Genomic DNA, 27,694 nt, shown 5'->3' on the forward strand with positions numbered 1-27,694 from the left:
ATTAAGCAACAACAACAGAAGAGACATTAATACAAGTAAATAATACAAATAAATAAATAAATAAATAAATAAAGTGCTATGAGTGTGTGCGTGTGTTGCGTGCGGCGTGTGCGAGTGCTTCGTTGAGGAGCCTGATGGCCTGTGGGTAAAAGCTGTTTGCCAGCCTTGTGGTCCTGGACTTCAAACTCCTGTAGCGTCTGCCTGACGGTAGGAGTGTGAATAATGAGTGTTTTGGATGTGTGCTGTCCTTGATGAGGTTGTGTGTTCGGCGTAGGACTCTAGATTTATAAATGTCTTGCAGTGAGGGGAGGGCTGCCCCAACAATGTTCTGTGAGGTCTTGATCACCCGCTGGAGTGCCTTCCTATCACGTGTTGTACAGTTACCGTACCAAACAGTGATGGAGGCGGTAAGGACACTTTCGATAGTGCATCTGTAGAAGCAACTCAGGATTGTGGTGGGCATGCCAAATTTCCTCAGTCTTCTCTGGCAGTCAGCCCCCACAAACTCACAAATAAGCTCCTCACACTTGGCCTGTCTCCCTCCCTCTGTAACTGGTTGTTTAACTTTCTCACAGGCAGGCCCCAGTCAGTCAGAGTCCACAATCGCACATCCAGCTCAAGAATTGTGAGCACTGGGACCCCACAGGGGTGTGTGCTGAGTCCACTCCTCTACCCGCTCTTCACCTACGATTGCGTGGCCTCCCAGAACAACACCAGCATCATTAAATTTGCGGATGACACTACAGTCATCGGACTGATCACTGGTGGTGTTGAAACATCATACAGAAGAGAGGTGGAGGACCTCATAGCTTGGTGTCGTGCTAACAATCTCCTTCTCAATACAGATAAGACTAAAGAGATGATCATCGACCCAAGAACAAGGGAAAAGGAGCCGCATAGACCCCTGTTTATTGATGAGACTGAGGTGGAGAGGGTGAAAACCTTCAAGTTCCTTGGCACACCCATCAGCGAGGACCTCACCTGGTCTCACAACACCCAACAAATTCTGAAGAAGTCCCAAAGGAGACTGTACTTCCTGAGAAGACTGAGGAAATTTGGCATGCCCACCACAAATTCGTCCGTGACTCACTGTATCAATGCTCTTGTTTCATTCATGAACACCATGTAGAGATCAGTCAATTGCTCTGTGCATTTCTCCTGAAGCTGTCAGGCACCAAATATCATGTCAATCATGAACTTCCCTGAAGCTGCAGTGACCGTCAGGCTGCAGATCCTGGTCGAGATGTGCAGTTAGGGCAGAGGTAGGGAATCTATGGCTCTCAGACATTTCTTAGCACCATAAAATGTATTTACTTAGGTTGTTTTTTTTTTTTTGCTGAAGGAAAAAAAAATTACAGAAATCGCAGTGTTAAAAATAACGTTCAAAATATAAAACTTTTTTTTATACATTTTAATCCAGAGCCAATTATTTTCCGGGTGTTCAAAATATGATATAGCTCTCACGGAAATATATTTTAAAATATGTGGCTTTGATGGCTCTCTTTGCCAAAAAGGTTCCCAGCCCCTGAGTTTGGGTGTTCAGAAGGGTTTTATAACCAATGATAGCAAAGCAATACCAAGAATGCATTTTCTGTTGTAATTAGGGATGTGTTTTGGCATATTGGCATCAAAATGTAATATTGGTATTGGGTTTTTTCCATACAATGAAAACAGATTATTTATTTATTTTGTAACCGCTTTTAAAAATGCTGTATATAGGCCTATTGGCTCCCATATTTCCGGTGGGCAGATGATGACTTCATCAAACCGCGTCTGAAGTGTGTAAACAACGGTGGGTGGCTAGTAACAAGCTAGCTTGCTCCTGACTAATGTTGCGTCTGTGGTGTCACCTTTGGATATTAAACTTGCAATTTGCAATGACTGCAAAGCGATGGTTATTCGAGGCGAAACCAAGGCTTCTTCCTTCAGTACTTCCAATTCCCAGGGCGGAAGGCATCAATTGGGAAATCATAGAGTCTATGGCACTGATAACCAGCCCTTTTCATTCCATTCATTCACATTTGTACAGTGTTGTTTACAGCCTTGTCGAGCTAATTGCTGATGCTTTATCCATTAGCCTCACAACAGATATGTGTTAATTCCATGACAGGAGATATGGTATGTTACAAATATCGGTATCAATATTGGTTGATATTGGAATCAGAAATTCAGAGTTGGACAATATCGGCATATTGGCAAAAAAGCCAATATCGGACACCCCTAGTTGTAAAGATTATGGAGGCATCCTTGAACTCCTGGGTTACAGCCGCTAAGTTCCATGGAAACTGAAAGTCAGTCGGTTTTTCCACAAAACGGGGCCCTCTAGCTTTGTAGATTTAAACTAGGATAGCATCAGACTTTGGAACTTTGCCTGATCACAGTTTCATGAATGGATGGTGCTGCAGCAGGTGTCTGATTGCAACCTTGCAATTCCATCTTCATTTATCCAAGATGGGTACAGCACTGAACCTTTCAGTGATTGTGTCCATCTCAATGAGGAGTGATGTTTCTTGGTGCATGATAGAAGTGTAGCGTTATTGAAGTCAGGACTGAATCTCTTCAGCTTTTTCACACTGCCAGGTGTTTTGCACTTCTGTGACTCTCCGCTGGACAACCCTGTAAGCTTTGAGGAAGAGTTTTCTCTGGGCTTGCGCCGCTCTCACTCAGGTATAAATGATGCAGGAAGTGATTCCTGCAACATTGTCATCAAATCAATACAGATGTTTAAGTTTGGAAACACCAAGTGGTTTATATTAGTACATTGTTTGACTTCTTTACTCAATTTGCTCCAAAATTTTATTTCACAGACTGATATGCTAAAGGTTTCTAGTGTTGTTCATGTGTAGACTGTTTTAAATTTTATATTTTCATGAAGTCGTATTTCTTCTCCTTAGTTGAGAAGAATTGTTGTATATTATTGGCTGGAAGGCTTTTTTCATTATTTGTTAGTGACGGTTAGCTTGCCTTGCTATTAGCTAGGGGCAGTTTTTAGCTGGGGTTTGTTTTCATCTCAACAACTCAGTACCTCATGAAGGACAGTACTCAAGCCGGGGGTGTCAGCAAGCAATGCTGTTATTGTGGGCAAGATCTGTGGTCAGGAACGCTGCAAAATAGTCCAAAACTCTGGACGCAAATGTGGCGCTCAAGCAGTAAACATCCCGTCCCTTCAACAGGAAGTGACAGTTTAGCCTTCTTTTTGCTCATTTTTCTCATGGAATGGTCCGCTCCAAAGAATATCTAGTCCAGTGCCAGTTAGCCAGGCCGACAGAGGGCAGCTATATTCACGTTGTATATGGCTGGCCACAAGGGTAGTACTTCTGTCAGGTCTTTTTTATCCTAAAAATACCTATGTTTTCCAGGTGCCAACATTGAGTGATATCGGTTTGGCCTTTGTTTTTCATATTTTTGACGGCAGGTATGCGATTCTGCCAACTCTAACAGGCTGGCTAGAGGAGGTTACAAAGGAGACTGTTTTAAGGTACCTTTTCTAAGCCTTTCTCCACATGGACGTAAGCAGTGTGACCCTGAATAAGGACGCTCCTTCACTCAATGTGCTCAAACTCAATTGCTAATTCAATCACGTTGGCTTAGTGCAGTGGTTCTCAATTATTTTTCTGTCATGACCCCCCCAGGACAGAAAACAGAAATGTTTTCACGCCCCGCCCCCCGAACCCCACACTGATTTGAAATACTATTGAGAAACTGATTTCTATTTTTTTTATCTGTACTGTACAGACTGAAATGAAAACTGAAACCAGGAAAATGCGACAGAATGGAGAGCTGTGACGATACAAGCATATTCCAGAGTGCATGATGAGTATGATAAATTTGTACATGTTGGCAGGTCTGCACTAACACTGAAATTACTCCCTGGCTCTCACGCCCCCCACAACAGTTCACAGGGGTGCCCGCCCCACAATTTGTGAAGCACTGCTTTATATAGCACTCCACATCACTGCATTTTTTGACAGACATTGTGTCATTGGGGCAAAATATTTTCGGACATTTGCCTTATTGGACGGTCAAAACCTGGCATTTCCTGACTAACATAAGTGCCGCTCGGGCTCCCTTGTCAAAGTATTGTGTATGTCAGCACATCCACAACAAATACATAGCAGTTGCTTTTTTTTTTTAGAACAGCAAGTTGTGTAAAAAGTGAAATACTTGGAGAGATGGTGAAAAATGAGGGGTGTCACATCGTCATGATCTTGTGATACGAGAGTAAATGTGACTATTTCTTGAAAAAAGCTCTCTCATGAGAACAGGCCAGCGGGTCAATCAGACTGTGAACTATGGCATCGCTACTGTGAAGGATAATACACTTAAAACCATTATAAACCTTGCAACAACCTCTGTGTTTCTGGCATCAGCCTCAACGAGTGGCGTGTGGCTGTTTTTTTCCGTTGGAGTTGAACAGCTGCTGTGTTAATATCCAAGCAGAAGTTGTAGTAATTCTACATTTGACCAAAGTGACTCAAGATTTGTCACATCAAAACACGTAGACTTGTTCAAACGTGTCTGCAACCGAGCAGTTCTATTTACGCTCGGAGCGACAACTTTATAAGCAGCAGAGATCAGGTGGAAGTTAGTTACTAATGCACCAAGTTAGCAGAAATGAAAGTCAGGCGTATCGGTGACGATGTATTGGAAGATAAAGGGTGAAGCGGATGTCTTGCTTTATTAATAATAATGGCACTGTGGCGACCAACTCCACGTCATTACAGACCTCAAACATACAAGACATCAGGCAGGTTAGTGTTTGTGATGAGATTCCACCACGATTGAGCCGTCATGCATTTATACAGCGATGAAATACAGGCGGTCAACAAAGGTTTACACTAATTGTGTAGAAGTATCACTGAGCAATGCCGGTCTGAAAGTTGCATAAACCTTTCCACAATGCAACCCAACTTCTGACGAGCGATAGTGCCAAGAAGGCAGAGCGTGGGCACACTCCTCTGTCGCCTGGTAACACCTCACGTTCCTGGCGAAACACGGATGGGTGTTTTGCGTGGCCCAGGGGCTATCTATGGAAAGTGGCTCATTGCAGAAATAAACAAAACAAAACAAAAGTGGGAAAGTGGAGCAAAAAGTTGTAATGTTAAAAAGCTTAAATAAGTTTAAATATATGTGTAACATTTTTAAAATGATTATATCCTTGGACAGCCCCAACATAAATAGACAAAGACGAGTAGAGCTGGCATTGCTACAATCTGGAACTATTAATGCTGCACTTCAGCCAATAAGGAACTCACATACTACTTGTCACTTATGTGTAATGTAAGGGTTCAATTTTTTAAGCGGCTGCTTGGTGTGGTGGGTAACGACCTCAGCACTTGGCACAGGGGACTGTGGTCTGAATCCCAGTGAGGGTAAATGACAACGTATGCTAATATACAGTATATTATCCTCAACACTGGACCTCATAGTGTCTGCCAAGAAAAATTGTGGCTGGTTATGTCCTCACTGAAGGCCAGACCAAATGCACCACCCACCACTGATAACTTCACATCAACATAAATGATGAGTAGCAGCAGCTGCAACTGCCATCATTATTGTAACTTTGATCATTTTTAGTTTTTCTTTCAATTTCTGGAAAAAAGTAAAACCAAAAAACAGTTAGCTTAGGTCATACATGCAGAGTTATAAACCATTTCAAAATGTACATGCGTTGTTTTGTGGCTCAGTTAAATAAGTACTTTTTCCAGTCCTATTTTTTGTCATCGTAGTCTTAAAAGTATTGTTCAAATATCGCCTCATCTCGTGAGCTGAGTGTATCGTGACACCCCTAGTCAAAAATAAATTCACCTGGAAAGGTTATAGTACATTTTAGTTTCATCCAGAAATTTCACCTCAAAGCCAAATATCCCAAACTTTTTGTGAGTACGGATGCATATACAGTTTCAAACTGAGTGAAGCCGTTGATCAACTTGAGCTTTTTTGTATGGCATCTATAGAGTTGCCATCTGATATCACTTGATGTACAAATTCAATGATATCCATCTGGTGTGATGTGTGGTGGACTCAGTGGATTATACTAATGAGCGTCACTCCCACACTATGCTGACAAGCAGAAAGCTTTGTGATCACTGAAGCTTTCTCGACTTGATTCAAATGTCCATGTCATGCTCCTCCAGTCCTTAACAACACATGTAGGTCCCCTTTCACTGGCTCACTAACTCCAAGACGCACACATATCACTAGATTGTACTTCTAAACATACTTAATGACTTCCATTTTACAAAGTTATTACATTTGCAAATCTGTTACAACTACTAGAAAAAGTTGATAATTTCATTCATAAAACTAAATAGACAACGGATGTAACGAGTATGATGCTGTCTAGAATTCTTTGGGGGTATCATTTGTGGAGAAAAAGTCCCCATTCCCCCCAGTGTTTTAATTATTTCAATGATCATACGAAGTTTTTTGGGTCCTAGATGACTTTGTGTGACAGTCAGCCTTCTCCTATTAGTTGTGTGTCTAGTGCATATGGTGTTGATGCTATGAGTCTGTTCCAGCCGGCTGAACACAACTGAGGGGCCAGTTGAGGAATGTCCTGGTGACCCTACACACAAGGAGACACAAACAGAAGCCAAAAGGGCCACAGGGGGTGGGGATGGAACAACAGGGTCTGGGGTGGACGTATGTGGATGTGTGTCCATGCAGAGCCGTGTGGGAGACAGCCATCGTGCATGTTTATGTCCATACATGTTTGCCGATTCACATTAGTATTTGATTGTAAGAAAAACCATTTCAAGAGTGTTGAAGGATAAAGTGTTTGTGTTTATAGATAGCTAGAAGGAATGCTATTAAATGACTACCGTTAACCCTCATGATGTTTCGACGGTCTGTCATGACCAAGCCAGGGTTTTACGCCACCCTCAATTAGCGTTTCAAGGTGTGTTATACGTCATTGGAAAGCTTAGTTCATTGAGACTTTAATGATGTACACCATTCCAGAATGCTTTAAACTTCTGTGCCTTAAAAATGTAGCTCCTCTTGTAACATATGTAGCTTAGACCAGTTATATCCCCTCCTCATGATGACCGATGCGTTGAATAGCCAGTGAAGTTGTGAAAACACAGACATGTTGCTTGATGGGTAGACTTTTGTCAGAAAAGCAAGAAACTCCTGCGTGACCGAACACTGGAAAATGAGGACTGTGTCAATGTTGGACCAAAATGGCGTTGAAGGACAAGATGGTGCAAGGAAACCATGGACTTCTCTTTTCATGGAGTTACTGTAGACTTTGACCAAGGGTCTCCAAATGGAATGCCTTTGGAACTCCTGATCCTAACTTTACAAAAATCCATGTAAATATTCCATATTTGTAGTATGACTGTCAAATGTGAAATGGGATTAGGTAAGGACTCAAACTCTGACCCCATTGTGTCTAATTTTGAAGGCACATGTTTCTACAAAAAAATATAGACAGACCTTTAAAAGACTTCTTTTTCAGTGGATTCAAACTCCTGTTCTTCAGTGTCAGTAGCATTCATCTACTCCAAATGTTTTAATGACAGTGCCACATTTACTTAGACTGCAACTTTTTTAGCCCAAAAAATCCTGAATTAAAAGGGGTTAAATTAGGGAGCCGTGCATATGTGTGTGTGCCCGCACCTGTATGTGATTGTGAGTGGGTGTCAGGGGGTTCGGTTGCACTCTCCGGCCATTGTTTTCCTCTGTGACCGATATAAAAGCATCATAACCCTTTGAGCTCAGACATATTTAGAAAGCAGATAAAAGCACCTTTTACAAACTGGATACACGTCAGGCACAAAGCCCGGGGTCAAGCGCAACAAATTAACAAGCCTCTTCCCTACGGAGGTGATTGGATGGGGGGGGGTCAGCCCCTTGAAGCTCACAGCCAAATGCCTCCACACAGTGGGGATGTGAGCATTCATGTGTAATTGTCCTAGGTCAGTCAAGACTTTTTTGTGTATGCATTATGTCTTTCTAAGACATGTCCTCATTTGAACAGAAGTCAAAACAGACATTTATTTTATTGGACACTGAGCATGACAATAAACAGCAACAGGAAGAAAAAGGGATGTCACCATGTGTATCACTTGTATTCTTTTTTTGGGGATGTCCATTTCAATACAGCCTTTCATTACATTCAATTGTTTATACACACATATATACACACACACAAACAATGAAATGCACTCCTAATTTAAAGTCAGTGAGGCAGCGTTAATCTTTTCAAAGTGCAGGACTGCTGGGGGCTGCTGGGTTTTGTTTGCTAACACTTAGGCTCTGTCCACACGGGAACGTTCTTGGAACGTTCTTTTTGGCAGGTTGAAAAAGAGTTGCGTCCGCATTGTGCTGGATTACTATATAGTTGCATCCAGACGGGAACGCATCACTAAGTGATATGTGTGGCGCTGTGAACAGGCATGCAGACAGAACCACGTGACCCATGAAGAGAAGCATGCACATCAAGACTTACGAGAAATGGAATTACTTCTGCGAGTCATTACAACAAAATATCAGGAGAATGTCGACTAACGTGAGTCATGTCCGTCAAAATAATCAGATATTATGTCAGCTTGTCGTCAAAGTTGACGGCGATGGGTCTGTGATGTCATCGTTTTTAGCAGATTGCTAATCCATACGGAAACGGCTATCCGGCGTTTTCAGATTTTCTCACTCTGGACGCTGTTTTTAAAAAATACAGTTTCAGGTCACACAGAATGCCATTCCCGTGTGGATGAGAGGCTTAAACGTTTCCGTATGTATAGCCCCTTAGTCCTTCCATTGGTACAAATATCATTCCTTTACAACTAAATGTCACTGAAAAAACATCTTCATTTGCTCTTATCCAGTAGTAAAGATATAACCATCAAAGTCTACTTTCACACCAACATCATCCATTTACGCATTTCTGTCAACATGGTCCAGGATTTAAGAAGTTAAGTGTTGTGTGTTTTTGCCGGCCACCCATGGGGAAGCTTGAACCCGCTTCAAACTAGTCAGCAGATTCAAGAAGAAGGTTTGTTGAGGATTTTGTAGCAATGTGTGCAGAGGCTGACATCCCACTGGAAAAGTTAGCAAAGCTACGTGATTAATAACGATTAATTAATTTCAAAGCTGATTAATTTGAAAATGTATACTATATGTATACAAAATGTATACTAATGTATATTATATATGTATATATGTGTATATGTAGGTATATACACATATGTATATATACACATATGTACAGTATGTATGTGTGTATATATATATATATATATATATATATGTGTGTGTATATACTGTATATTTATGTTTATATATGTATATACATATGTGTGTATATATATACACTTATATGTATATACTGTGTGTGTGTGTATATATATATGTATATATATATATATATATATATATATATATATATACATATATATATACAGTACATATACTGTATACATTTAGATGAAAACATATATACAGTGTATATAAACATATGTGTGTATATACAGTATATATGGCTATATGGCTAAAGCTTTCTCTTTTTGAACGTGGTCGGATTGTCGAGCTGCATAAGCAAGGCCTCTCGCAGCGTGCCATTGCTGCTGAGGTTGGGTGCAGTAAATCAGTCATTCAAATTTTTTGAAAAATCCTGAGCATTATGGAACAAAAAAGTCAAGTGGCAGACCCGAAAAAAATCACACCTGCGCTGAGCCGGAGGATCCAATTGGCAGTCTTTGACCCATATTAAGGCCCTTACTGGTGCCAACTGCAGCGCAATAACCATCAGACGGCATCTGCGGGAAAAGGGTGTAAAAAAACAAAAAACGAATTCAAAGACCGCGTCTCCTTCAACGCCACAAAACTGCCCGTTTAGACTTTGCCAGGGAGCATCAAACATGGGACATTGAAAGGTGGAAAAAAGTTTAATTCTCTGATGAGAAAAAATGTAACCTTGACGGCCAGATGGCTTCCAAGGTTACTGGCATGACAAGGAGATCCCACCTGAGATGTTTTCTACCCGGCACAGTGGAGGGGGGTCCATCATGGTCTGGGGTGCTTTTTCATTCAGTGGAACACTGGAGCTTCAGGTGGTGCAGGGTCGTCAAACGGCGGTTGCTTACGGATGTTGCAGATATTGCAGCGGGCATCCCTCATGACTGAGGGCCCTCGTCTGCGTGGTAACAGCTGGGTTTTTCAACAGGACAACGCTGCAGTTCACAATGCTCACTTGACCAAGGACTTCTTCAGGGAGAATAACATCACTCTTTTGGACCATCCTGCATGTTCCCCTCATTTAAATCCCAAAGAGAACATTTGGGGATGGATGGCAAGGGAAGTTTATAAAAATGGCCGTCAGTTCCAGACAGTTGATGCCCTTGGTGAAGCCATCTTCACCACTTGGAGCAATGTTCCCACTAGCCTCCTGGAAACACTCGCATCAAGCATGCCCAAAGATAGTATTAAACTTTTGATCAGCTGATAAACAGCCTATTTCAGTTTAATTGTTGTTTTCAGTAAATTACTTTTTCAAAATGTTTTTTGTCTCACTCCCCCTTCTTGTTTTTGCATATTGTAGCTCTACTTAAAACCTCATTAAGATCCAAATGTGCAAAATGCAAATTCTAGCAATTTTTCAACTGGTCTTAAGATTTTGATCAGGAGTGTCTATATATACTGTAAGTAGTAGCAAGCTAGCTCCTCCTTCCATCCATCTATTTTTATGCCGCTTATTGTCACTTGTAGGAATGTTACAAGTCCCGGAAGTAAGTAACGGTAAAATCTGACAGTGTGCGCACTCTCGATTAGGAGAGTCTGTGGGGACGTCCCAGAAAATGCTGCTTTTTCATATATCGGGTGTATTTTCATTCGTATACATGTTTGTTAGGTAGATTACTTACTATGTATTCATTCCACGACAGGAGATATATTACACATATCGGTATTGGAAATTGAGAGTTGGGTAATATTGGCGAAAAAGTCAATATCGGACATCCCTAGCTATGAGCCATGCTATGATTTTAGATAAACTGTTTCAAATTGACCAGACACATGGGGTATATTTGCATGGGTATCGCCAATACCAGCCTGCGTTTTACTTATATTGGATTGGATCGAAAACGGAATCACTGGTATCTCACATCGCTAGTAGTAACTATGGCAGTAATCTGACAAATGGGTGCTTGTCACTGTGCTGATAGCGGCAACAAAGTTCTTTTTGTCCGACACTAGGTTCTCGCCCTTCATATTGATGATCAACATCATGAGTGTGAATGTTGGCCGTGCGTGTGTGTGCATGGATGTAAGATCCAGTTAGTGTAACTCTAGCACAGATAAGATGCCAGCTGATGAGATGACACAAACGGCAGTGATGATAGTGATGAAAAGTGAAATTAGGGGGTGAGACACAGATTAGGCAAGAGGATATTTCATCATGTGTGTATGTGTGTGTGTTTAGGGGGGGGCTCCTGCCCCACATTTAGCGAGAGAGGCCCTGACCTTAGCAGCTATAATATCAGTGCAAGCTGTGACCCTGATCAGGCTTGTGTGGTTCTTGAAATGCTGCAGGAGAAAGGGGACATAAAGGCTTGCTCAATCTTTCATTGTAAGTCCACCAGACACACCGTCCACTGAGGGGTGAGTAATGTGAGTAATGGAGAGTAATAGGATCCAGATAGTGATTGTGACCATAACCCTATTGTATCCTATGTCAACGGGGTCACAGGTCACTCACCATGCGTACTGGTCCCGTCCCCACCCGACCCATTTGGGCCCTAAATGAGTTTACCCAACACTAATTACCAGGGCCTGCCAGTGGGCCGTGCTGCCTAACGGGCCTGACAGCTGCCTCTTTGCCACACTAAGTGCTGTTTAGACAAGTCCACTTTCAAATCAAAACGCAAAAACAAAACGCTTGACAGTGAAAACAATGGAAGGCGCAATATTTCTAAAATGCAGAATGGGCGTGGCCAGGCCAAGGTCGTTCATGAATGAACGTTAAACTTTATCAATCACAAATATGGCACAGCATCGCATTATTGGCTGTAACGCGCCGCCATCACCACGGTTCACTCCGTACCTTGATTTGCAAGGGAATGTATGCAGCCACTTCCCCAGCTGCCAAGAGGGTGCCAACGTTCAAACGTACTGGAAGCACTTCCTTAATTCCTTGCTTGTCACGGTGAATTGGTTCCAATACCGACCGTGATAATTGATTTCCATCAACTAGGATTTATAAATCTTCCTGTTTTGTCATTAATTATTTATTGAATTCAGTTCATTTTAGTAGTGTTTTCCAACTCCTTTTTCAAAATGTGGGCACTTTCTGTGGCTTCATTTTGGGTTATTGAAGTGAGAAACACTCTTGAATTGAATTCTACTGACCACTTAATTATATTAAAGGTGGATGACTTTTCATGAATAATATTGTAAGCCTACTAAGGAATACAGTTATTGCTGAATTCATTGTTAATTTTTTTTGTGTTTGCACAGCTCATTTGTAACTGGCACTGCATGCTGCGAGAACTCCACCCCTCTTCTCGTCTGGGATGTTGAACGGTAAGATAAAGACTTTTACTTTGTTAAATATGATGGTTAGGGTGTTATACAGTGATGTCAAACAGTGTTCGCCCCCTTCCTGATTTCTTTTTTTTTTTTTGCACGTTTGTCACACTTAAATGTTTCAGATCATCAAACAAATTGAATTATTAGTCAATGACAACACAATTGAACACAAAATGCAGTTTTTAAATGAAACTTTTTATTATTAAGGGAGAAAAAGAATCCAGAGCTACATGGCCCTGTGTGAAAAAGTGATGGCCCCCTAAACCTAATAACTGGTTGGGCCACCCTTAGCAGCAACAACTGCAATCGAGTGTTTGCGATAACTTGCAATCAGTCTCTGCAGTCTCTTGCAATCAGTCTTTGCAGAATTGTTGCCATTCAGCCACATTGGAGGGTTTTCCAGCATGAAGCACATTTTTATAGAATTCAAGTCAAGACTTTGACTAGGCCACTCCAAAGTCTTCATTTTGTTTTTCTTCAGCCATTCAGAGGTGGACTTGCTGGTGTGTTTTGGATCATTGTCCTGCTGCAGAACCCAAGTTGGTTTCAGCTTGAGGTCACCAACAGATGGCCGGACATTCTCCTTCAAGATTTGTTTGTCGACAGCAGAATTCATGGTTCCATTTGTCACAGCAAGTCTTCCAGGTCCTGAAGTACCAAAACAGCCCCAGACCATCACACTACCACCACAATATTTTACTGTTGGTATGATGTTCTTTTTCTGAAATGCGGTGTTACTTTTACGCCAGATGTAATGGGACACACACTTTCCAAAAAGTTCAACTTTTGTCTCGTCAGACCACTGAGTATTTTCCCAAAGGTCTTGGGGATCATCAAGATGTTTTCCGGCAAAATTTAATGTTGTTTGTGTTCAGCAGTGGTTTTTGTGTTGGAACTCTGCCATACACACCGTTATTGCCCAGTGTCTTCTTATGGTGGAGTTATGACGTTAACTGAGGCAAGTGAGGCCTGCAGTTCTTTGGATGTTGTTGTGGGGTCTTTTGTGACCTCTTGGATGAGTCGTTGTTGCGCTCTTGGGGTCATTTGGGTTGGCCGGCCACTCCTGGGAAGGTTCGCCACTCTTCACTGTTTTTGCCATTTGTGGATAATGGCTCTCACTGGGGTTCGCTGGAGTCCCAAAGCTTTAGAAATGACTTGATAACCTTTTCCACTTGAACTCAGATGTGATAAACCACAGTTAAGTTATGTTTTAATGGAGTGGGGAAAGAATCACATTTTCACACAGGACCATGTCGGTTTGGATTTTTTTTCTCCCTTAATAATAAAAACTTTCATTTACAAACATTTTGTGTTAATTTGTGTTGTCATTGTGTCTGATCTTTGTTGGACATCTCTGTATCTCTGTGTGGAGTTTGCATGTTTTCCCAGTGCGTGGATTTTGTCCGGGTACGCCGGCTTCTTCCCACATTCCAAAATGTTAGGTTAATTGCCGATCATGTGAGTGTGAGAGGTTGTTTGTCCATAGGTGCCCTGCGATTGGCTGGCTATGTGTCGACAATGACATGAAGTACATTTGAAGGAGTCAAAGAGTGTAGTCAAGCATGCTGGTGGTAATATCATAGTGTAGGGCTATGGTGCTGCCAGTGGTACTGGTGAACTCTACAAATATAGTAATCCCTCGTTTATTGCGGTTGATTGATTCCTGACCCGACTGTGATAAGAGAATTTACGTAAAGTAGGATTTTTTTATGGTGCATGTTGTGAGATAATTCAAACCAGCGATAAAAGTCTGTTGTTCCGGCGATCAAGTCTGGTGCTTGAGTGTCTCACCAAACATTACATGAACTCATTCAATACCAAAGACGTAGCTATACGTTTTTATAAACCCGAACACCCGAACCCAACAAAGTATTTATTCGTCTTTTATGGGTTTTTTTGTGCTACAGGCAAAAAGAGGTGATGACGCAACTCTGTATTAATGCATTTCACTTCAGAGCAATTTTAAGTCACACAAAACAGCCACAAGGTGGCAGAAGTGCATTTGATAAGAGCTCGGCAGGCATCACACATGACAGGAAGGAGGAAGTGAGAGAGCGTAGAGAAATGTAGCTTGCAGCAGGTTACGCAGTGTAGGGATTTTTTAACGCATGCACACGAACACACACGCGTAGTTCAGTTCCAGATGTGAAAATGGTAAATTCATGGCGTTATATTTGTAAATAAATTGTTATTTTAATGTAAAATAACCCATTTTTTGTGTTGTTAGGTTGGTATAGTTGTTTAGATATTTGAGTTGTCACAAAGGCAAAAAATATTTGTGTGAAAGTTATGCTTGAAATGTATCTTTTCACAAAAAGCTGGTTTTCTCCCTTTTCTAGTTGGGAACTGATATTTTCCTGAAACTTACCTATGTTCTTCTCCTGATTACTAAAGAATGGAAAAAGGTAGAAACAAACCTTTTTTCCTGATGAAAGACGGGGGTCTAATATTTCTTTTGGTCGGGTCCATGTTTTCATAGCCATAGAACACAATATTCTGTGTGCCTTGAAAGATCAGTCAAAATCGTCTGAAATGGCCGCTACTGTAGGGGTTGTCTTGAAAAATGGCTGGGATTGAATGAGTTAACATTACTGACACCTAGTGACCTATGTATGTATGTATGCATGTATGTATGTACAGTATGTATGTATGTATGCATGTATGTATAGTACGTTATTAATCCCACAGCAGGGAAATTCACTTGTTACAAGTAAAGAATACATAGTGACACATGGTTCAGGTGGTGCAGGTGTTGTAGAGCCTGACAGCGGTCGGTATGAAGGACCTGCGGAACCTCTCCTTCTTACACCGTGGGTGTAACAGTCTGCTGCTGAAGGAGCTGCTAAAGGAACCCACAGTGTCATGTAGCGGGTGAGAGGTATTGTCCATGATGGATGTAAGCTTAGCCAACATCCTTCTCTCCCCCATTTCCTCCATGGAGTCCAGAGGACCGTCCAGGACAGAGCTCGCTCTCCTGATCCATCTATTGATCCTGCTCCTGTCCCTGTCATTGCTGCCCCCTTTCCAGCAGCCCACAGCATAGAAGATGGCTGAGGCCACCACAGAGTCACAAAAGGTCCGTAAAAGAGTCCTGCACACACCAAAGGACCTCAGTCTCCTCAGCAGGTGGAGGCGACTCTGGCCCTTCTTGTAGAGGGCGTGGGTGTTGACGGACTAGTCCAGTTTGTTGTTAAGGTGAACAGCCAGGAATTTGTAGCTGTCTACCAACTCTATGTCCGCTCCCTGGATGTTCACCGGTGTGAAGTGAGAAGTTTTCCTCTGGAAGTTAATGATCATCTCCTTTGTCTTGCTGGTTTTGAGTTGTAGCTGGTTAAGCTCACTGCAGCTGACAAAGTCCCTGTTGACCGTCCTGTATTCCAGATCATTCCCCTCTAAAACACAACCAACAATGGCTGTGTCATCGGAGAACTTCTGGATGTGTCACTGTGGGGAATTGTGTGTGAAGTCCGAGGTGTAGAGGGTGAAGAGGAAAGGGGAGAGCACCGTACCCTGAGGGGCACCTGTGCTGCAGAGTACTGTAGAATACTACATATCATCAGTGTCTTTTAGTTCATTCAGCCATTGTTATGCTTGAAAATTATTAATTTGGGCAAGAAATATATAACATTTGATTAAATATGCACATCTTTTTTTGTGAAAATAGGCTGTATTCAACCCCAAAACAGCCTGATCAATTAATATATTTGTGAAGCTGTGAAATTCCAAGCGCGAAGTGGCAAGGGATTACTGTACTTCAGTCACCTGTAATCAATGACTAAAGAGCTGAAGCTTGGGCACAGTTTGGTGCTCCAACAAGACAGTGATTCCAAACCCATCAAAACTGCTTTTGAAATGGATATGTCACTAGGAAGGCCAAGTGTTCCCAAAGGGGACACTTTAACCACAGAAGAGGCTTTTCCAGCTCTGGCTTCTCCTTGGGACTTTCACTAACAATGACTACCGCTAGCCAACAAACGAGATTGCACTGTCTAACGAGTGGACGCATGGCGCGATAAACACTTTTCTGCCCTTCACTTTCAATGTGTTGCAAATCCAAACACCTCTGCTTACGAATACATGAACCGTTGCACCCCTACTAATAATATATTACATGGTACTATAATTACCATACTGTGAGTAAAAAAACAATAGCTTGTGCTTGAAAAGAGTAAGAATGTCAATGCAAAAGCCAATGACGACCCTGAGGAAGTTGTTCCAAATGAAGGATGTTGGAAAATTCCTGTGTGTGAAAGGCAAGGCTTAAGAGGAATCCCTGACAATGCTCCTGTAATTCCGAGCTTTACCTGCTCAAATGAAAAGCAACAATACGCTGCTTCCTGTTCTCATCCACATATGAGGAGGCAGGACAAACATGGAGGAGTGAGAGGAAAGAATACATGGACTTATACTTTGGCTCATTCCAAAGACTGCAGTAGTTGAGGTAAAATGATACATAACATATTGCAGGGAGGGAGTTTTTATATTGCTTTCAGGTCACTTTGCCATGCATAGTATGCATCCCGGTGCCATATAAACATACAGTAGTAGCAGTATATTTACAATGTAATATGTTTGGAATTCATTACTCAATTGCAGTAAGTACACATAGTATATGACAGAACTGCACCAATAAATTGATTAATAATCAATTGATCGATTATCCAAATCGTTTTTTTTATTTCAAAATGGAAATGTGGTTCATATTTATTTTGTCCGTCTCGGACCGTGGCGTCAAAAGTGCGGCCCGGGGGCCATTGCAGCCCACAGGTGTTTTTCAATGGCCCGTGGCACATTAAAAAAAATGTAAATTAACAAGAAAACTCAAAAAGCACAAACAATCTGCAGTAATTGTACAAGGGTAAAGTCAATATTAAGAAAAAAAAGGAGAAAATTATAAGAAACAAACAAAACTAAAATATTCCATTTTGGAAAATTAGGCTGGGATGAACGTTAGAATATTATGGGAATAAAGTAAAAATATTATGAGACTAAAGTTGTAATATTAGGGCAAGTATATTTATGAAGATTATTTAAGAAGAAATTTGAAATATTTGGAAATAAATTATACTTTTTTTTTTTTTAAAACTGCAAAAATAGGAAAAGGTGCAAAGGCCAAAGTTCACACTTACACACTTTTTCACCTATATCACAAAGCTGAGATGCAGTTTTTTCTAGAAATATACTCCTGATCAAAATTATAAACCAGTTGAAAGAATTTACATTTTGCACATTTGGATCTCTAGGAGGTTCTAAGAGCTTGAAAATGCGAAGAGAAGTAATGGCAGTGAGACGAAAAATGTTTCGAGTAAGCAATTTATTGCAAATAACCGTTAAACTGAAATAGGCTATTGTCAGCTGATGACATGTGCCCTGAAACCCCGCTAAAGTAGAAATAAAATTGTCAAAAAAAGTACTCAGTAGCGATAACTTCTTAGCATATCTGCATTTGTTGGTTTACAGCAGGGGTGCTCACACTTTTTCAGCCTGCGAGCTACAGTACTTCTAAAATGGCCAGGTCTCAAAGATCTACCTCCTACTATAAACAGATTTTTTTTGGATGTTTGTCACACATGCATGTTTCAGATCATCAGAAAATTTAAATATTAGTCAGTGACAACACAACTGAACACAAAATGCTATTTTTTTGTGTATTCTAAGAGAGAGGAAAAAAACAAACCTGCTTAGCCCTGTGTGAAAAAGAGATTGCCCCCCCCAGAAAATCAAGAAATCATTGAAATTGGACCTTCTTGACAAAGTGAAGTAGACCAAAAGACCCTCAAAAGCTAGATAGACATCATGGCGAGATCTAAAGAAATTCAGGAACAAATGAGAATGAAAGTAATTGAGCTCTATCAGTCTGGACAAGGTTATTAAAGCCCTTTCTGAAGCTTTGGGACTCTAGAAAACCACAGTGAGGGCCATTAACCACAAATGGCCAAAACATGGAACAGTGGTAAACCTTTCCAGGAGTGGCCGGCCAGCAAAAGGACCCCAAGAGTGCAGAGACGACTCATCCAAGAGGTCACAAAAGACCCCACAACAACATTCAAAGAACTGCAGGCCTCACTGCCTCAGTGTAGAGTCACACTCAAAATTAAAGTGGAAAAAACACAACACTTGTTGTCTATTCCATTTGCTCAACAGATAGTGAAATTGATTGTTAACCTGTGTTGCTTCCTAAGCGGACAGTTTGAATAATGGCGGAGCACTTTTGACTGCATGTGAATTGAGTGTTCCCTTTTATTTTTTGAGCAGTGTACATACACTGCTCAAAAAAATTAAAGGAACACTTGGAAAACACATCAGATCTAAACTAGGGGAAAAATGATCTTGAATATCTTTCCTGATAATAAGTAGGTGATGTACTAGTAACAAAATGATGCCACATAATTTGATAGAAATGAAAATGATCACCCTATAGAGGGGGGAAATCAAAGACACCCCCAAAAATGAAAGTGAAAATATGATGCAGGACACTGGTCCATTTAGCTAAAATGTCATTGTAGCAACTCAAAATGATTCTTAATAGTTTGTGTGGCCCCCACGTGCTTGTACGCATGCCTGACAATGTCGGGGCATGCTCCTAATGAGACTACGGATGGTGTCCTGGGGGATCTCCTCCCAGATCTGGACCAGGGCATCACCGCGGTACCTGGACGCATGGAGGAGATTCCAGGAGACAGGTAGTTACTCCAGGAGAGCTGGACAGGGCCGTAGAAGGTCCTTCAACCCTCAGCAGGATCGGTATCTGCTCCTTTGTGCAAGGAGGAACAGGATGAGCACTGCCAGAGCCCTACAAAATGACCTCCAGCAGGCCACTGGTGTGAATCTTTCTGACCAAACAATCAGAAACAGGCTCCATGAGGGTGGCCTGAGGGCCCGACGTCCTGTAGTGGGCCCTGTAGTCACTGCCCAGCACCGTAGAGCTCGATTGGCATTTGCCATAGACCACCAGAATTGGCAACTACACCACTGGTGCCCTGTGCTCTTCCCTGATGAGAGCAAGTTCAACCTGAGCACATGCGACAGACATGAAAGGGTCTGGAGATGCCGTGTAGAACGTTATGCTGCCTGCAACATCATTCAGCATGACCGGTTTGGTGGTGGGTCAGTGATGGTCTGGGGAGGCATATCTCTGGAAGGACGTACAGACCTCTACAGGTTAGATAATGGCACCCTGACTGCTATTAGGTATCGGGATGAAATCCTTCGACCCATTGTCAGAACCTACGCTGGTGCAGTGGGACCTGGGTTCCTTCTGGTTCACGACAATGCCCGACCTCATGTGGCTAGTGTATGCAGGTAGTTCCTGGAGGATGAAGGAATTGATACCATTGACTGGCCCCCACGTTCACCTGACCTAAACCCAATAGAACACCTCTGGGACATTATGTTTAGGTCCATCCGGCGCAGCCAGGTTGCTCCTCAGACTGTCCAGGAGCTCATTGATGCCCTGGTCCAGATCTGGGAGGAGATCCCCCAGGACACCATCCGTAGTCTCATTAGGAGCATGCCCCGACGTTGTCAGGCATGCGTACACGCACGTGGGGCCCACACAAACTACTGAGAATCATTTTGAGTTGCTACAATGACATTTTAGCAAAATGGACCAGTCTGCTGCATCATTTTTTCACTTTCATTTTTGGGGTGTCTTTGATTTCCCCCCTCTATAGGGTGATCATTTTCATTTCTATCCAATTATGTGGCATCATTTTGTTACTAATACATCACCCACTTATTATCAGGAAAGATATTCAAGATAATTTTTCCCCCAGTTTAGATCTGATGTGTTTTCCAAGTGTTCCTTTAATTTTTTTGAGCAGTATATATTTATAAACCAAAAAATCCTGAAGGAGAATGTCCGGCCATCTGTTGGTGACCTCAAGCTGCAACCAACTTGGGTTCTGCAGCAGGGCAATGATCCAAGACTTTGAAGTGGCCTAGTCAAAGTCCTGACCTGAATCGTATTGAGATGCTGTGGCATGACCTCAAAAAGGCACTTCATGCTGGAAAACTCTCCAATGTGGCTGAATTCCAACAATTCTGCAAAGATGAGTGGGCCAAAATTCCTCCACAGCACTGTAAGAGACTCATTGCAAGTTATGGCAAACGCTTGATTGCAGTTGTTGCTGCGAAGGGTGGCCCAACCAGTTATTAGGTTTAAGGGGAAATCACAAAACTGCATTTTGTGTTCAGCTGTGTTGTCATTGACTAATACATGTATTTAAATTTGTTTGATGATCTGAAACATTTAAGTGTGACATTCCATTCCATTTTCCTCCGCTTATCCAGGTACGGGTTGCGGGTTCAGCAGTCTCAGTAGGGAAGCCCAGACTTCACGGTCCCCGGTCACCTTCTCCAGCTCCACTGGGAGGACACCAAGGCGTTCCCAGGTCAGCTGTGAGACATAATCCCTCCAGCGTGTCCTAGGTCTGCCCCGGGGCCTTCTCCTGGCTGGGCATGCCCAGAACACCTCACCAGGGAGGCGTCCGGGAGGCATCCAGACTAGATGTCCGAGCCACATCAACTGTCTCCTCTCAATGTGAAGGAGCAGCAGCTCTACTCTGAGGTCCTCCCGGATGACCGAGCTCCTCACCCTGGTCTCTTAGGGTGAGTCCACCCTACGGAGGGAACTCAGCCGCTTGTATCCGCGATCTCGTTCTTTCGGTCACGACCCAAAGCTCATGAGCATAGGTAAGGGTGGGAACATAGATCGATCGCTAAATTGAGAGCTTTGCCTTCCGGCTCAGATCTCTCTTCACCACGACGGTCCGGTACAGCGACCGCATTACTGCAGACGCTGCGCCTATCCGCCTATTGACCTCACGCTCCAACCTTCTCTCACTCGTGAACAAGACCCCGAGATACTTGAACTCTTCCACCTGGGGCAGGACCTCATTCCCAACCCAGAGGGAGCAATCCACCCTTTTCCGACTGAGAACCATGGCCTCAGATTTGGAGGTGCCGAGTCTCATCCCAGAAGCTTCACACTCAGATGCAAACCGCCCCAGTAAATACTGCAGGTCACAGCCCGATGAGGCCATCAGGACCACATTGTCTGCATAAAGCAGAGACGAGATCCTAAGGCCCCCGAACTGGACTCCTTCGACACCTTGGCTGCGCCTAGAAATTCTGTCCATGAAAATGATGAACAGAATCGGTGACAAAGGGCAACCTTGGCGGAGGCCAACGTTCACCGGAAACAGGCTTGACTTACTGCTGGAAATGCGAACCAGGCTCCTGCTCCAGTTGTATAAGGACTGAATGGCACGCGCCACCAATCCAATACTCCCGGAGCACCCCCCAGAGGACACCGTGAGGGACACGGTCGAATGCCTTTTCCAAGTCCACAAAGCACATGTAGGCCGGTTGGGCAAACTCCCATGTACCCTCCAGTACCCTTGCAAGGGTGTAGAGCTGGTCCAGTGTTCCGCGACCAGGACGAAAACCACATTGCACCTCCTGTAGCCGAGGTTCGATTAATGGTCGTACCGTTCTCTCCAGCACCCTGGAATAGACTTTCCCAGGGAGGCTGAGGAGTGTGATCCCCTTGTAGTTGGAACACACCCCCCCCCCAGTCTGCCAGTCCACAGGTACTGTTCCCCACTTCCACGCAATGTTGAAGAGACGTGTCAGCCAAGACAGTCCCTCAACATCCAGAGTGTGACAAACATGCAAAAAATAATAAATCAGGAAGAGGGCAAATACTTTTTCAAACCACAAAAAAAGTATGGATACTGCATTACAGAAATAAAATAAGTCTTTATTGTCAGTTACAGTATGTGAATTTGCGCTCAGTCATTGACTGCACTTGGATGTGAGAGGAAGCACTTGATTGTGAGGACACTTCTGCCGTCCAGTAGCGATGGTTGTTACTTGGACCTTTGTATATGTGTTTGGGAGTTTGCGTTTTCAATGCTGCAAATGAGTCTGTCATCGTATCTATCTACATTGTAAGTTACCAATGAATCTAAAAATATGCTAAAGCCAAAGATTACACAGCTAGTTAAAATGTATTCTGCTTGGATAGAATGAACTTAAACATGAGCACAGCTCATTTCATGAGTGATAGGAAAAAAAAGACGGTTATTTAGAAAATCATTTGATGTGATAATATCTGCGTAATGAATTGATGAGCTTTCAAGTGGAGATAATGGAGTCTATCACATTTCCATGCGGGTGTCTTCTGATCACCCATACGGAGGGATCCAACACAAGTGGTGGCATCAGAGCAGCACCACAACGTTTCACCTTGTCTTCACTCATGGCTAAACACGGAAAGCATCAAAGCAGAGATTCCTGACCATCACTCCCAAGAACCCTGTGTTTCTTCAGAAAGGGGGCTCCCTTTTTTACAATCCAATGGCTTGGCTATAGGATTCCTTGCATTCCAAACCCTGAAAAGACTGGGCTCAAATGTCTTGACGTCCTGGAAGGCCTGTTGTACGATTTGCGGCAGTGTTCACACGTGTGTTTGACATTTTGCTGCTTCCATGATGGCTCCCACCTGTACTGCTATGCATCTGCAGGAACGCTTGTTGCATTGGGCTGGGCGGCGCAGGGTAAACTGGGTGGGCATGCAACAGGTTGGGAAGCTCTCCTCTGTTTGTTTTAGCGAGTAAAAACCTCAGCAGGCACTCTATTCTTTACCTGTCAGACCAGTTTTGACAGCCTTGTTTCCCTGTACCTCCCCAAGCTTCTTGAGCTCAGCCTTCACATAGCCTCCAACCACTTGGGTCACAAAACACACAGACAGTGCTTTTATTTAGCATTGTCAATTCATTAATGATTCCTTTCACAAGCTGTGTGTGTGTGTGCATGTGTGTGTGTGTGTGGCCCCTAATGCCAACCTGACTCCTGCGGTGAAACGAGACAAGCTTAAATAAGGACAAGACCCTGTGTGTCACACAGCCAGAAGCCCCTTATGACAATCACTATGTCTGTGCCCCCCAGGGACAGCAGTCTACCCATTTGACAAAGTAGCTTCCATCTCAAAGTGCTTTTTCTCAAGTAGCTCAATTCATGTTTTTCACGTGTAAATAACTGCACTCAAGCAACGTAGGAATTGACAACGTGTATAGTACTATAGTACTAAGTGTTTTCACGTTTACCTGTTTACCCGAAGTGTGCAAAGCAGATGCGTATGATCAAACTACAACAACTACCTTTGCCTCCAAACATACTACAGTGTCTTCAAATTGTATTCAGTTGTGCTCACAAGTTTATATACTACCTGTCAACATTTGCATCTGAAAATTAGGGACGTTTTCTGTAAATAAGGATTGGAGAAGGGGTGGGAAGATCCGACTGCCACTGCCAATGCGCTGCACCATTGTCCTCACAAATGGCTGTAGCTCAAGCGTAGATGCCATCACCTTTTTTAATTAGGGCCATCTCCGATTGAGGATTTTTATAATTAATCTGATTAGTTAGATTTGGTCCGTAGTTAACTGATCGTCAAAGGTTGGTATTTATTTTAGAGCACAGCTCATGGGGATCCCTACACATAAGCAGATCTCATTTGCGACTTTTACACCCACAAAGAAAAAGGCTAAAACACTAATAAGCAAATATGGCAGGGGTGCAACAACAGTACAGCGGAACCTTGGTTAGCGTCATTAATTCATTTCACAAGGTCCTACTCTAACCGAAACAGACGCTAACTGAATCAGTTTTTCCCGTAAGAAATCATGTCAATCCAATTAATCCATTCCAGAAAGCCATATAATGTTAAGACAAAACAAGTTTTTTATCATTTTACAATTTTAGTTTTAAATGCAGTGATTCAAAATGCATGTGAAAACAATGATGGATGAAAGGGATAAATGAACATTTAAGGTTACTTTTACCTTCATTGAAGACGCGATTTTTGATGTGACTGTTCCCAAATACACAAAGTGGCAGTGAGACACCATACAGACACCACCTTTTCGTTTTACTTGGAGTTATTTATTGATTTCAGTAGTGTTTCTCAACCTCAGTAACCCAAAATGGATAAAGACGGCAAAAAACATTATTAAATTGAATTTAACTGAATTCAAGAAACATGACCAAAGAGGAACATGGTGTCCGTGTTGTCTCTCTGCCACCTGGTGTCTTTGGGAACACTTACATCCAGAATTGTCTTCAATGAAGGTAAAAGTAACATTATATAATAATGATAAAAGCTGCATTTACAAGCCTGTAAACGGGTTTTTATGCTCCAACTACAAAAATATTGCATTCAGAAATAGGGTTGGGCGTCGTTTGAATTTGAATGGTTCAGATTCTGATTCCTTGTTCCAATTCCAGTTCCTAACGATTCTCGATTCTGATGCTTTTAAAAGGCAGCGTCAGAAAAGTGTGCATGGTTTAAATGAGGGTGCTAACCAGAATTCTTTTGGGATGAAACGTCTGAGCTTTTCCATGAATTGTTGAATGATATGAACTCTGTCAACTTTACTATGAAATTCTTACACTGCTATTTTCAAGCAGTATATAAATATCAAGCAATTTAACATCTAAATATTGTGAAGTTTCTTTTTACAGGAGGACACTTTCACAAAAGATGTTTACTTTGTCTTCTGCCTCAATGTAGGTGTAAGCTATTTTTTTTATGACATCCTGATTTTGTTAACACATTTAAACAGGATATAGCCCAAACGCTCTTATTTTGAAGGCCGGAAGTGTGCATAGACGTACTGTAAATAAACTTGCCTAGCTGTAGCTCCCATACTTCATTTACACCAATCTTCCACATCAGCTTGCATCCTGGAACCTTCAGTTACATAGGCATGAGACAGACATGCCAGTCATTTATTGTTGGACTTCCTGATTCTGTCCAATGTAGCGCATCAAAGACCGAATGTGTGAACAGTAATCAGGTTGATCGTGCACCCTCCTTTTGCATGATATCATTCTGTTACAAATGTTGCACTGAAGCGACCGTTATTTTTTTTTTTTTAATGAAGTTAAGCCAAACTTTTTAGCAGCTTCTCCTTGGCTGGTGCTTGCAAGCTTCTACTTCGTTGGTGTTTGCGTCTATTTATTCCAGTCGGCGAAGCATCGAAACTAGGAATCGAAATAAAAACATTTGAACGATCCCAGGAGAATCACAATGTTCGTGTTACGCTTGAGACTCGATGCCCAAACCTATTTATAAATAAGTACCGTAATTTCCGGTGTATAAGGTGCCACGGACTATAAGCCGCACATGTCCACGTCATAAAAATGGCATGTTGTGGAGCACACAAGTCTGTGAGGACCAGGCAGCTCTTTATTTGACAGGAGCCAATCATGAGCTGTGAAAAAACTCATGACGAGTTTGTCAACCTATTGGAAATTGCAGGAGGTCATTACTTAATATAACAGTCTGACTCAAAATGTAGCTATGAAATATACAGTACAAGTACCAATACGAGTTTAAAATTAAAAAAAATATATATTTTAAAGTTTTCCGATTATACATTTTGTCTCAGCAAAGCATTTCATTGGAAACAAGCAGCATAGACAATGGATGGATGGGTTGATAGATGGCTGCCGAAGCGCTGCAATGCTGCCTCTGTCCACCAGAGTGAGCAAAAGGAGCCCAGAGGAGGACTGACATCATTGCAACGCCTCCGCAGGCATAACCAATGAAAAGCTTTGTTGGGACAAAATGCATTATGGGAAAACATTAAAGTAGTTATTTTAAACTTGTATTGGTATTTGTATATTAGCTACCTTTTGAGTGTTAGGTTGCTGTGTGATGAGTTTAGAGTTCTGTGTAAGATGACACCGTGAGTCAGACTTATACTTGGTAATGACCTCCTGCGATTTCCAATGGCTTGACAAGCTCATGCTGAGTTCCCTTATAGCTTGTCATTGGCTCCTGCCAAAAAAACTGACTCGCGAGCGGCACGGTATTTAAACGATTAGTAGTAGTTCTGAAGTACAGGAGCAGTACAGGATTATAACAAAGCCATACATTAGCCGCGCAGCTGTATAAGCTAAGTTTAAGAAAAATGTAAAGAAACACTCATCCTACTTTGCGGAAATTCGCTTATCACGGTTGTGTCTGGAACCAGTTACCATACCATACCATACCATAACGCGGTAAAACCAGAAATTACTGTATAGTGGAACCTGGGTTTTCCTTATGAATTAGTTCGATGGAGTCTGTCTCAGACAGAATCATATGAAAACTGGGAAGTTGGAAAACGGAGGTTTCACTGTAGTATGTTTATCAGATATATTTGGAGGATGCTTGGTGGTTTGCAACGGGGTTGGGTTGTTGTGGAGAATTTTGTAGTTTGATATTGTCGGAACATTCACATGATTGGAATCCATCATTTCTCTGGAGTTAGATTTCTGGAGTTATTATTTGATTATGAATTAACGTCTTTGTAACTCTTGGCTTCAGTTAAGGAGAAAATGAGAGGTCAGTACCGCACACAGACTCCAACTCAACCTAATCAAGGACTCCCCATTGGCAGAGACTTTGCCATGAGACCCTGGCAATGAGAAAGCTCTCACCCAATAATGTGTCCTGTGGGGTAAGTCCTCGTCCAATAAGATGGCCCCCTGGGGTAAAGCTGGGGGATTATCAGCCGGACCCTGTGGATGGAGGTCCAGGGCAAGGAGGGGAGTAGAGGGCTGCTTGGTCACCGAGGCTGCGGCCTCCTTGAAATGGTTGCTACGAGGCAGGTATCAAATGTGTGCTAGTCACACACAGTCACGGTCATGAAGGGTATTAAATGGCAACAAAGAGACAGTTATTCTGCAATAATACGCCCTGCTGAGTGCAGGTTATTCTCCAAGAATCAAGAGCAAGCTGGACAGACCTGTGATCACAAGAGCATGCTGCTTCAGTGGCACGTTCTTATTGGTCACACAACATCAACCTAGAAACGCACCATTTACTAGATGAGCCATTGACTCATCCCCAGTCTCACATGCTAACTAGAATTGGGCGAAAACATGTGCCACACTCAAAACCAGACGTTTGACTCCAAACTGCTTTATCAATTTGCATCAAACTTTGTGGAGGAACAGTTAGACCCTCAAATGCATCATGTGGTTTTAGTATGCTATGGTTTAGTATTGGTTTCATGTGAGCACTCTTCCAGGTGCAATGGACAACTAGGGCTGCAGCTAACCACTATTTTCATAGTCGAGTAGTCATGGACTATTTAAAGCAGTGATGGAT

At 42.4% G+C, this 27,694-nt stretch overlaps 1 protein-coding gene across 4 annotated transcripts in view; it reads left to right on the plus strand.

Annotated features, from left to right (window-relative positions):
* fbxw4 (F-box and WD repeat domain containing 4) overlaps window positions 1-27,694 on the plus strand; it is a 61,290-nt gene that overhangs the window by 15,352 nt on the left and 18,244 nt on the right. For 3 of the 4 annotated variants that reach the window (XM_054796216.1, XM_054796214.1, XM_054796215.1), the window contains exon 6: window positions 12,457-12,522. In XM_054796216.1, coding sequence (XP_054652191.1) covers window positions 12,457-12,522 — 66 coding nt within the window. Of the gene's footprint in view, window positions 1-12,456; window positions 12,523-13,009; window positions 13,234-27,694 lie in introns of all 4 variants that reach the window. The other variant, XM_054796217.1, reaches the window with a different exon arrangement.

This window comes from Dunckerocampus dactyliophorus, chromosome 13 (genome assembly GCF_027744805.1).
Source record: "Dunckerocampus dactyliophorus isolate RoL2022-P2 chromosome 13, RoL_Ddac_1.1, whole genome shotgun sequence".
NCBI classification, from domain to species: domain Eukaryota; kingdom Metazoa; phylum Chordata; class Actinopteri; order Syngnathiformes; family Syngnathidae; genus Dunckerocampus; species Dunckerocampus dactyliophorus.